The sequence below is a fragment of the Dipodascopsis tothii genome (assembly GCF_038497935.1).
Source record: "Dipodascopsis tothii strain CBS 759.85 unplaced genomic scaffold V1510scaffold_12, whole genome shotgun sequence".
Classification (NCBI taxonomy): domain Eukaryota; kingdom Fungi; phylum Ascomycota; class Lipomycetes; order Lipomycetales; family Lipomycetaceae; genus Neoaidaea; species Neoaidaea tothii.
In genome coordinates, this window is record NW_027117996.1 from 89,018 (window position 1) to 99,192 (window position 10,175).

The following is a 10,175-nucleotide window of genomic DNA, read 5'->3' on the forward strand; positions in this document are numbered from 1 at the left end:
ATAAATGCAGGTCACAACTTCTGCCGGTGGCTGGCTCACAGACCTGCACGTCGTGAACCGCGCGACCTTCGCGAACATCTGACACGCGCGGTGCACCGTCCACAGGCGACTGTGCCGTCGACCGACTCGCACTACGGGGTGATCGCCCGGCTGACGGCCAGCGCCGTGAGATGACGTTTCCGTGGGTGCGGCAACCGCTAGCACCCAATAGGCCCCTACGGTGCCGGCAAAGGCGGCAAGTCCCGGTGGGAAAAAAACATTGGATCTCGACTGGTACCAGCACTGCGGACGGCCAGGGTCCACCAGGCCGGGTGCGGCTGATGGCGCGAGACGCGCCAGCGCCTGGCCGCACCGTTGGTGCGATTGCGCTAGTACTGGAGCGAGCGTTCAATTATGCCCGCCAAATCCGCGCGCTTCTCGTCGTCGGCCTTCTGCTGGAAGTTCGGGGCAAGCATGAGCACGCGTGCCTGCGGCATGGTGCCCGCGACCAGGTCCGGCACATCGGCGCCGTCAAAGCCGAGGTCGCGCAGGCCGCGGGGTTGGTCGCCGAGATCGACCAGGAAGCGCGCGATCGCGTCGCCCAGGATCTCGCCGGCAGACTCAGCCTTGGTGTTGCTGACGTCCGCGCCGAACACGGCGGCCGCGGCCAGGTGGCGGTCCGGATTCGTAGGTCCGGTAAACCGGAAGACGGCGGGGGCGGTGACGGCTACGGACACGCCGTGGGGGATGATCGGGTAATCGACCGCATAGCCGGCGTGCTTGTAGCCCTTGTTCATGCCCGAGCTAGGGGTCAGTGGCGCTCTGTCAACCGATACTTACACCGGGTACGAGATGCCGTGGCAGAGGTGCACGCCCGCGTTGCCAAAGCCGACGCCGGCGAGCGTGGCCGCAAGCAGCATGTTCTCCTGGGCCTCGGTGTCGTCCGGGTCCTTGACCGTGCGCGGCAGGTACTTGACCGTGAGCCGCAAGGCCTCGAACGAAAACACGTCCGAGATCGGGTTGGCGCCCTGGTACGCCGGGCGGAGGATCGGGTTGGCCGGCCGCGGCACGCGCTCGAAGTACGGGATCGCGGTGTAGCTCTCGAGCGAGTGGCACAGCACGTCCAGGCCGGACGACGACTTGACCTGGGACGGCATCGACCGCGTGTTGAGCGGGTCGACGATGCCCAGCAGCGGCTTGAGCGCGCGGTGCGCGATACCGGTCTTGGCGCGCTGCGCGACCAGGTCGAAGATGGCCGTGCCGGTGGTCTCGGAGCCTGTGCCGGCAGTCGTCGGCACCGCGATCAGCGGCTTCATGGGCCGGTCGACCGGCCGGCCCTTGCCGATGGGCGCGTTCACAAAGTCGAGCAGGTCCGCGTCCGGGTACGCCTCGAAGAGCATGGCGATCTTGGCCGTGTCCATGACGGAGCCGCCGCCGACCGCGAGATACGCCTCGGGCGCGCGCGCGCGCGTCCACGCGATCGCGTCGCGGATGGCCCCGTCCTTGGGCTCGACGCGCACGTCCGAATAGATGTCGTACTGGATTCCGTGAGCCTCGAGCGCCTCCACGGCGAGCGCCATCGGCGTCAGTCGGAGGACCTGTGGTCAGCGCGCCCCGGCCGCGGCGTACGTTTTTGTCCGTGAAGAGCGCGACGCGCTTGACGCCGAGATTGGCAAAGTCCATGCCGACCTCGCGCGTGACGCCGTTGCCGTAGCGGATGTTGCTGGCGGCCATCTCGAACGCGTACTCCTTCTGGACGGGCGCGCCGGCGGCCAGCCGGCGCGCCTGGAGCAGCGAGCGCGCGTCGCCGCCAGCGCACGCGTGGCACGGGCACGCGCCCGCGTGATTCTGGATCGTCGAGAGCAGGCCGAGGGCCCGCGTGCGGGTGCTGGCCGGGATCTTGATCAGCATCGTGTGCCGGCTGGGCTGGCAGACGCGGGCCCAGGATATCGGTCCCACCGACCCGCGGTGCCCCGCACCGGCGATCGGGCCCGGGCCGCCGACACGGAGCGAGACCCCGCAATTGGATCCGGGTAAGTTCCCCGCGGTGTGCGCCGCACGAGATGTGGCTCGTGCGGCTCAGGGGCTCGTGCGGCTCGTGCGGCTCGTGCGGCCGTCGCCGGACTGTGTCGTGCCTGCCGGATCCGTGGCCGCGCTGTGCAGCCGGCGCCGCTGGCGGTGCTGCGGCTGTGCTGTGGCTGTGCGGCCGAGACTCCCTAGTCCGCCGGTTCTGGCGGCAGGTCTGCGGCGGCCGGCCAGGCCGCCGCGGCTACCGCGTCCAAAATACCGCGGTCCAGCCGGCGGCCGGCTGCCGGCGCATCGCCGGTCACCGGTTGGGCCGACCGCTGTCGCCGATCGGCTGTGCGGCCGCGATCGCGCTTCCTGCCGAACGCCGCAGCAATCAGTGGACCGGCCACGCCGCCAAGTGCCACCGGCCCGGCCGCGCCAGCAACACGCCAGCAGCGCGCCAGCACGTCCGCGCGCGCCGTCAGCACGTACCTGCCAGCCCGGCGAGCGTCGCGCGGCCTCTGCGCGCCGCAATTGGTTCCGACGTGGCTCCGACCACAGCCACGTTTCGTCATTCGTCCGCCGCGATTTGTCGCCCACACCAACCAGCACTGCCCGGCCGCACTACAGCCGGACCACGGCCAGCGGTGTCTGCGGCCGTCTGGGCTATCTGCATTCGCGGGAAACGCGGCGAGACGGAGTGGGTACTACCGGAGAAATGATTCGCGCGAAATCGACCACGCGTTTTTTTTGCTCCCTAGCCACGCCGGCTGATCATACCCGGGCCGCGTACGCCGGCCGACCCGGCCTCCTAATTTGCGCTGCCTTCATTTTGAGCCACGTATGATCGTCAGAACACCGCCGCGCGAATACCAAAGAACAGACGAACACGTCCGAGCGGGCGGATCTGTCACCTCGGCAATCTCACGTGGCAAAAGGTACCACAGATCGTATCGGGTACGTTCGCCAAAGTAGCTTCCACGCGCGTTGTGGCGCCGAACATGCGGCCTGGCAGAGCGTATTTTGGGTGTACGCCCGCCAACAGACGCGCGGCCGCTGGCGGCAGTCTGCCAACAGGGGCGCAGCAGGGTACGGGTCGGGCAGAAACGTCGGCGGGTGGCGGTCCGGGCGGTCCGGGCGGCTAGGCGCGAACGCTCAGGCACCGGGTCGTCGCCAGCGTACGCGGGTCCGATCGGGCTCTTGCGGCCAAACGCCCGAGCGGCACCGCTCGGCCAAGCCGGCGCAGGTCGAGTGGCGCCGAGCGGTGCCGGCCGCTCGCCTCGGTGCGCTTGCACCGGCTATTCGCGCGAACAAGCTAGGCGGGTGAGTGTAGTTCTCGCCACAGACTGGCGCCGATCTGGTACGAAGCCAGTGCCGGCTAACGCGGCTAATGCGGCCCTAGCGTGGCCGCTGCAGCCATTTTAGCCCAGCGAGCTTCTGCTTGTTCGGGGCCCTTACGCGGACCAGCGTCGACCGGCGCCATCATGCGCTTCCACAGAGGCGGCATCGGTCGTGATCGCGCGTGATCCGCCCTACTGTAGGCCGAGCACCCTTGCCGAGGCTGTCGGCGCGCGTCGCTTGCGCGCGCGTGCGCAAGCGCAGCAGGACCGGCTAGGCGGTTGCTCTGGTGCCGGTACGGCCGATACCCTCAGTGGGCCGTGAGCTGTGGCGGCCAGGCTAGCGTAGGCGTGGCCAGTGCCGGCGATGCTGCCCGACGGACTTGGGCGGGCTCGGTGGCGGTCTCGGCGGCCGGCGGCCGGCGCGGCACCGGAAGCACAGCTGAGCAGGCAGCCGACCGCGCTGCGGTGGCTGCGGGGACCCGAGTGGGCTGGCTCAGACGCACGCATGCCGACCCCGCCGGGTCAAGCGATGCGGCCGCTTGGCGTCTGGCATGTCTTGGTCAGAGATAGGCCGTGTCGCCACCGCTTCGCAGCGGGTCGCCGAGACCAGAGACTATCGCGACAACGCACTGCACTACAGGCCGCCGCGCGTGGAGACCGCGGCTCGGCCCGCTGGCGCGGACAGGCGTCTGGTGACTGTTGCCTGCCCGCCGAGCGGAAAGAGCCCGCCGACGGAGCTAGGGGCACGGCTGCTCAGCGTCGGCGTCAGGGCCTAGCGCGGCGGGCGCGCGAGGCCTCGTGTTAACGCGCGCGGGCGCTGCCAGCGGCAGGAGCAGCGTAGGCCGTGTGAGATACTGCATGCGCGCAGGATCTGGCGGCTGGCCCTAGGGCGGCGGTGGGCCGGCAGCGGCCGCAGCCAAGCCTTTGGCGAATGTGCGCCCGCGAGGCCGAGACAACGGCGGGTGCGACCAGCGGGGTACGTGCAGCTGGAGCGCGAGACGAGCCGGGCAAAGTCCAGCTGGGCCGGTGACGAATGGCTGGACGGCATGCAGGCGGCTGCAGAGCGAGTACGAGGTAGAGGGGCGACGCTACTGCGTGAAGGTAGCGCGGGCAACGATGTAGCTGACATACTGGAGACGCTGGGGCGGCTGCGGACAAAAGGTAGGCCGGACAATGCCGGAGCGGGGACGCACGAGCCAGGAGCGAGCCGGGCTGGAGGACGGAGAGCTGTGGCGAGCGCGGCGAGCGGGGGCGAGCCGGTCGTGGGTGAGCCGCGGTGAGCCGCACGAGCCGCACGAGCCGCACGAGCCGCACCCGCCGCACGAGCCGCACGAGCCGCACCCGCCGCACCCGCCGCGTCCGCCGCGATCCGCCACTCGCAGCGCCGCACCGCCACACCCGCCGCCCCCAGCAAGCAGCCCCCCGACCGCAACCCGCCCCCCCGCGTGGCCCGGCTCACTCGCCAGCGAGCACCATGCGGGGCAGGCCATCGCTGCCGGTGCAGTCGCCGATCGCGATGACGTCGCGCGTGGACGCAGCCAATCAGCCACAGTGCGGCGGTGCGCGCTTATCGGGTTGCCATGGCAACGATCACATGCCCAGAGCCAACCAGGCCACCAGCACGCACCGGCCACCCACGACGTCTTCATCGCACACGAGCCCAGCCCTGCCGAGCGCTCCAGCAGACCACAGGTCGCCCGCGCATCATGGGGTTTCTCACCGACCACCCCTACACGGCCATCACCGTGAGCATAAACAACCTGGTCACCGAAGACTTCGCCGAAGATGAGCTCACCGGCCTCGTCGACCTGATCGAGACAATCCGCCTGAGCCCGAGCGGGTACGCCGTCGTCTGGGCGCGCTGACACCAGTCCGACCGAGGCCGCGCGGGCCGTGCGCAAGAAGCTCAAGTACGGCACGATCCACAACCAGCTGCGGGCGCTGACGGTACGTTCGAACAGGCCCAGCGCTGACCCAGATCCTCGACGGCCTCATCGAGAACGGCGGCAAGCGGTTCCAGGGTATGTGGTTGCGCGGGTCCGCTGACGCCAGCGTCCTTCGCCGACGAGCCGCTGCTCGAGCGCATGCGCATTCTGGCCGCCGACCCGACCACTAATGCCGACGTCAAGAAGAAGCTCCAGCGGCTGTTTGTGGCCTGGGCCATCTACAAGGACCGCCAGGGCATGCAGGGCCTGGCCCAGCTCCACCGGCAGCTTCCGCAGCGGGTACGTCGCCCGGCCGCGCCGCTGACCGCAGAAACGCGCGCCCCAGCGCAACCGGTTCGAGGACATGGCCGAGGACATGGACGACGACGACCACGACCGGTCCCACGACCGGTCCCACGACCGCCACGACGACGAGCCGTCGTCGTCGACGCGCCGACGGGCAGTCTCGCGCGAGCCCGAGCGCGCGGCCTCACGCGAGCCCGAGCGCGCGCGACGCGCCTCGTCCCGGCCGTCAAAGTCCAAGAAGATCGACCTCGTCAAGGAGAAGCCGCGGATCCTGCAGACTCTGGCCGAGGCCAACTCGGCCGCCACCAACCTCTCGAACCAGCTCAAGCTCATCAACCGCGAGGAGGAGCTCGCGTCCGACAACGAGAAGGCCACGGAGCTCTTTGACAAGTGCCGGCTGCTGCGCCGGCAGGTGCTCCGGTACATCCAGCAGATCGAGTCCGAGGAGTACATCGGCACGCTGCTGCACGCCAACGACGAGCTCGTGGCCGCCCTCCAGCTCTACGACCGGATGTCGCGCGAGGACTCGGACTCGGACTACGACTCGTCCGAGTCCGAGTCCGAGCCGCGCGCCCGCGGCAGCGCCAGCCGGCGGTCGGTGTCGGCCGCGCCCAGCCGCGGCGCCGCCTGGGCCGGCGGCCTGCGCCGCGTGCCCTCGGACAGCAGCATCTCGGACAGCGCGCCGGCGCGGCCGGCGCGGCCGACGGCGGCGTCGCTGGCCAACCACCGCAAGCCGCCGCCGATCCCGAAGAAGAGCGCGCTGGTGAAGGACTTTGAGGGCAAGCTCAAGCTCGAGCCCCGCGCCGACCCGAACGACCCCTTTGCCGACGCCAACACGATCGACTCGCCCGCGGCCGAGCACGGCCACGTCTCCTGGAAGGAGGTCTAAGTGCTGCGGCGCCACGAATTATGAGACTTATATGCTATCGTACATTACTCTGCCGAGAAGCCCTTGAGCTCGGTCCGTAGCAGCGCCGCCAGCGAGCTGGCCTTGGCCAGCAGCACGCCCGACGGCGTCGTCCTGCTGCCGACAAGCACCAGCAGCGTGGTCTCGGCGATGACGTGGACGAGCACGACGGCCTCGTCGGCCTCGACCGCGATCCACTCGGCGGCCTCGTCCGTCGTCGCGAGCGCGGCCCGGTACGAGCCCCAGACGCCGGCCGCGAACGCGGCGTAGACGCGCGGCTTGGGCAGCAGGTCGCCGCGGGCCGCCGTCGTCGCCAGCGACGCCTGCGACAGCCGCGAGACGGCCGGGGCGAGCGACTCGCCGCTGTCGCCGCCGGCCGAGGCCGTGGACGCCGACAGCAGGTTGCCGCTGGTGGTCGTGAGCAGCGACATGACGATGCGCGGCGTGCCGGTGGCCAGCGGCGAGCTCGAGCCGGCCGTCGAGAGCAGCACCGTGTCGCCCGGCGCGGACGGCGACGACAGCGAGTTGGAGAGGAGCGTTTTGAGCCGGCGCGAGATGAGCATTGTCTGCGGTCAGCACTGGGCTGCGGACGCCGCGGGCCCGCCGGCAGCGGCCGACGAGCGGCGCCTGCCAGCCGCGCCCCGGATGCCGCGGCTGGCGGCCGTCGGCGGCCGCGGGGATGCCGTGCCGGCCGTCACGCCGGAGTTGGCCGATCGGGCCCGGCGCACGTTTCGTCGAAAATACTCACCAATTACGCCCGAGTGGCCGCTCAAGTTCGTGTTCAGACAGCGGGCGAGGTCTCGTGAGCGCACGGGACTGGTACGGGCACTGTCGGCCGTCGGTTGGCCGCTTCTGGCCGATTTCTGTGCCGGCGATGTGGTTGCGCGGGTTGGGAGAACGGCCGAGGTGTTTACAAATGGACGAAGCCGGCGGCCGGCGGGCGAAGGGGAGGGCGGGCACGGGCGCCGGGCGCGAGCGCCTTCGGGCCCACGGCCACGGGCGCCGGACACGGCGGCGGGCGCCGGACTACGCTGGCTGGGGGCGGTGGAACGGATCCGGTATATAGCTAGATACAGCGGCGCCGCACGGCGTGCGGCGCGGTCGCGGCTGGGCTGAGCCGCGCGGCGTGCGGCGAGCGCGGGTCGCACAGGCGCCGCGGCGGGCGCCGCACAGCGTGCGGCTCAGCGCCACCCTGCGCCTTACCACTGCGCCTTGCTCTTGATCGCCTCGTTCTGGATGACCTCGACCCAGTAGTTGTCCTCGTCCAGAATGAACGCCACGTTCTTCATGCGGCCGTCCGTCAGGCGCTTCTTCCAGTTCACGCCCAGGCTCTCGAAGCGCGCGCACGCCGCGTCCAGGTCGTCGACCGAGATGCAGATGTGTCCGAAGCCCTGCGGCTGGTCGTTGCCGTTGTGGTAGCCCTTGAAGTCCGGGTCGGACTCGGTGCCCCAGTTCCAGGTCAGCTCGAGCAGGCCCTCCATGTTGTGGCAGCCCTCGGCCGAGTTCTCGACGTAGTCCTTGCCGGGGTAGCCCAGGAAGTACAGCGTGAACTTGGCGTTGGCGTGCTCGGCCGTGCGGATCAGCGTCATGCCCAGCGTGTCCTTGTAGAACGCCAGCGCCTTGACCGGGTCGCGCACGCGGATCATCGAGTGGTTCATGCGGTACGCCGACGGGTCGGTCACGCCCTCGGTCTTGGCCGCCCGGCTCGAGATGACCTCGACCCAGTAGTTGTCCGGGTCGAGCACGAACGCGATGTCCTTCTGGCGGCCGTCCGACAGCTTCTTCTGGAAGCGCGCGCCCTTGTCGGCGAGCGTGTCGCAGAACAGCTCGACGTTGTCGACCGAGACGCACAGGTGGCCGAAGCCGCGGTGCGGGTCCGTGTTGCCGTTCGACACCGTGTACGACGCATCGTTCTCGGTGCCGTAGTTGTGCGTCAGCTCGAGCACGCCCTCGCGGTCCGTCCACTCGCGCCCGGCGTTGGCCGCGCGCGCGCCGTCGAACGCCAGGAAGTAGAGCGAGAACTGGTTCTCGGGGAAGTCCAGCTGGCGGATGAGCTTCATGCCGAAGCTCGTCTGGTAGAACTCCAGCGACTTCTTCGGGTCCTTCACCCGCAGCCTGCGGTCAGCGCGCCCGCGCGGGCACTCACATGGTGTGGTTGAGCTTGTACGTGGCCGGGTCGGTGCTCATCTTGGCGGTCTGGAGAATGCGGGTCGGGAGCCTGGCGTTAGCCGTCCGTCTGCCGCCGAGCCGCGTGAGAAACATCTGCGCGACGCGTCAGGGCGGGCACCGGCCGGGATACTTACTGTGCGTGCGATTGCGTGCGGGGAGCGGAGCCGGGGCGGGTCTGTTCCGCGGCGGGTCTCCGTGAAGAAGGGTTAGGGCACCGCTATCTGCCTTCGCCGATCGTCTTCCGCGCCGCACCACCTGCACCGCGGCCAGCCGCCATGGCAGACGACATCGATGCGATCCTCGCCAAGGAGGCGTCGCAGCACACCAAGGACATGGAGATCCGCCGGATCCTGCGCTCCTTCAAGCTCGACCCGTACACCATCCTCGAGCTGCTGCCGGGCTGCACCGACAAGGAGATCAAGAACGCCTACCGACGCAAGTCGCTGCTGATCCATCCGGACAAGACCACGAACCCGGACGCGCCGTCGGCGTTCAACATGCTCAAGCGGGCGGCGGCCGAGCTCGAGGACGACAAGAAGCGCGCGTACGTGGACGAGGCCTTTTCGGACGCGCGCCGGGTGCTGATCCGCGAGAAGGGCTGGACGGTCCACAACGAGGAGCTCAAGTCGGACAAGTTCCTGGACGAGTGGCGCGAGAAGACCAAGATCGTACTGGTGGAGAACGAGCTGCGGCGGCGCAAGCAGGCCAAGATCCAGATGGAGGAGGAGGGCCGCGAGCGCCAGCGGCTCGAGCAGGAGATCGAGGACCGCAAGCGCAAGAAGGACGCCGAGCGCGTGTGGGAAGAGGGCCGCGACTCGCGCATCAACAGCTGGCGCGACTTCCGCAACGGGCCGAAGAAGAAGAAGGCCAAGACCAAGGTGTTGGGCTAGGTCCGGGCACTATATACAGATTGCTTGTTGTACATACATGTTCTCTTACATCAATAGTCGTACACGGCTACTAACGGAGGCGCAGCGCGAACAGCGTCACCGGCGACAGCTGCAGGACGAGGACCTGGCAGTCGACCATGGCCCAGCCCGTGCGCGCGACGTCTGCCGTCGCGGCGGGCCCGGCGCGGACGTAGAAGGCGTCGCCGAAGGCCATGTGCGCCGCGTGCTGCTGCTGCTGCACCTCGGCCGCGACCGCCTGCAGCGTCGCCAGCGGCGTGGCGTCGAGCTGCTGCTGCCCGGCGTCGTCCGCGCCGGGCTCGGCCTTGACGTAGCGCTCCTGCCGGTGGGCGCGGACCGCCTGAACGGTCGCGCGCACGAGCGCGCCGAAGCGATCCCGGTCGAGCTCGTAGAGCAGGTCGCCGAAGCGCTGCTGCGGCCGCCCGTAGCCGTCGCGCACACAGAGAAGCTCGGGCCTGTACCCGAGCACGTCGGCCGTGGATCCGCCGCACTGCACAATCGCCAGCGACTCTGTAGTGAATATCGTACACTCGCCGGCCGCTGGCCGCGCGCCGGCATACGAGTACGCGGGGTGCTGGCCGTAGGCCTGGGCGTCGCTCGCCGCGGGCCCCGGCTGGTGCCCTCGGCCGGCCGC

The 10,175-nt window shown here is 69.7% G+C and overlaps 5 protein-coding genes across 5 annotated transcripts; 2 read left to right on the forward strand and 3 right to left on the reverse strand.

The window, feature by feature from the left end:
- Positions 1–42: 42 nt before the first annotated feature.
- V1510DRAFT_393354 (alcohol dehydrogenase) lies at positions 43–2,337 on the reverse strand. Its single transcript, XM_066931816.1, has 3 exons — positions 1,609–2,337; positions 820–1,577; positions 43–783 (listed from the first exon to the last, which is right to left on the reverse strand). The coding sequence occupies exons 1-3, from the start codon at positions 1,888–1,890 to the stop codon at positions 369–371; spliced, it is 1,455 nt and encodes a 484-aa protein (XP_066789320.1). The 5' UTR covers positions 1,891–2,337; the 3' UTR covers positions 43–368.
- Positions 2,338–4,965: 2,628 nt separating this feature from the next.
- On the forward strand, positions 4,966–6,505 carry V1510DRAFT_415689 (uncharacterized protein). Its single transcript, XM_066933640.1, is given in 6 exon segments — positions 4,966–5,166; positions 5,198–5,273; positions 5,305–5,347; positions 5,366–5,367; positions 5,381–5,551; positions 5,583–6,505. 6 exon segments carry the CDS (start codon positions 5,033–5,035, stop codon positions 6,444–6,446), a joined length of 1,290 nt encoding a protein of 429 aa, XP_066789321.1. The 5' UTR covers positions 4,966–5,032; the 3' UTR covers positions 6,447–6,505.
- V1510DRAFT_415692 (uncharacterized protein) lies at positions 6,458–7,354 on the reverse strand. The gene is made up of 2 exons (XM_066933641.1): positions 7,213–7,354; positions 6,458–7,030 (listed from the first exon to the last, which is right to left on the reverse strand). The coding sequence occupies exon 2, from the start codon at positions 7,025–7,027 to the stop codon at positions 6,491–6,493; it is 537 nt and encodes a 178-aa protein (XP_066789322.1). The 5' UTR covers positions 7,028–7,030; positions 7,213–7,354; the 3' UTR covers positions 6,458–6,490.
- Positions 7,355–7,508: 154 nt separating this feature from the next.
- V1510DRAFT_415694 (Glyoxalase/Bleomycin resistance protein/Dihydroxybiphenyl dioxygenase) lies at positions 7,509–8,862 on the reverse strand. The gene is made up of 3 exons (XM_066933642.1): positions 8,768–8,862; positions 8,611–8,682; positions 7,509–8,579 (listed from the first exon to the last, which is right to left on the reverse strand). The coding sequence occupies exons 2-3, from the start codon at positions 8,649–8,651 to the stop codon at positions 7,664–7,666; spliced, it is 957 nt and encodes a 318-aa protein (XP_066789323.1). The 5' UTR covers positions 8,652–8,682; positions 8,768–8,862; the 3' UTR covers positions 7,509–7,663.
- Positions 8,863–8,888: 26 nt separating this feature from the next.
- V1510DRAFT_415695 (DnaJ-domain-containing protein) lies at positions 8,889–9,593 on the forward strand. The gene has a single exon (XM_066933643.1). It carries the CDS (start codon positions 8,909–8,911, stop codon positions 9,521–9,523), a length of 615 nt encoding a protein of 204 aa, XP_066789324.1. The 5' UTR covers positions 8,889–8,908; the 3' UTR covers positions 9,524–9,593.
- Positions 9,594–10,175: the final 582 nt, after the last annotated feature.

Coding starts and splice junctions, on each gene's coding strand:
- V1510DRAFT_393354 (XM_066931816.1), bottom strand. CDS start 1,890: ATGCTGATCAAGATCCCGGCCAGCACCCGCACGCGGGCCCTCGGCCTG. Junction 1,578..1,608: donor CGCTCTTCACGGACAAAAAC/GTACGCCGCGGC, acceptor CGCTGACCACAG/GTCCTCCGACTGACGCCGAT. Junction 784..819: donor CACGGCATCTCGTACCCGGT/GTAAGTATCGGT, acceptor ACTGACCCCTAG/CTCGGGCATGAACAAGGGCT.
- V1510DRAFT_415689 (XM_066933640.1), top strand. CDS start 5,033: ATGGGGTTTCTCACCGACCACCCCTACACGGCCATCACCGTGAGCATA. Junction 5,167..5,197: donor ATCCGCCTGAGCCCGAGCGG/GTACGCCGTCGT, acceptor CGCTGACACCAG/TCCGACCGAGGCCGCGCGGG. Junction 5,552..5,582: donor ACCGGCAGCTTCCGCAGCGG/GTACGTCGCCCG, acceptor CGCTGACCGCAG/AAACGCGCGCCCCAGCGCAA.
- V1510DRAFT_415692 (XM_066933641.1), bottom strand. CDS start 7,027: ATGCTCATCTCGCGCCGGCTCAAAACGCTCCTCTCCAACTCGCTGTCG.
- V1510DRAFT_415694 (XM_066933642.1), bottom strand. CDS start 8,651: ATGAGCACCGACCCGGCCACGTACAAGCTCAACCACACCAT. Junction 8,580..8,610: donor TACAAGCTCAACCACACCAT/GTGAGTGCCCGC, acceptor CGCTGACCGCAG/GCTGCGGGTGAAGGACCCGA.
- V1510DRAFT_415695 (XM_066933643.1), top strand. CDS start 8,909: ATGGCAGACGACATCGATGCGATCCTCGCCAAGGAGGCGTCGCAGCAC.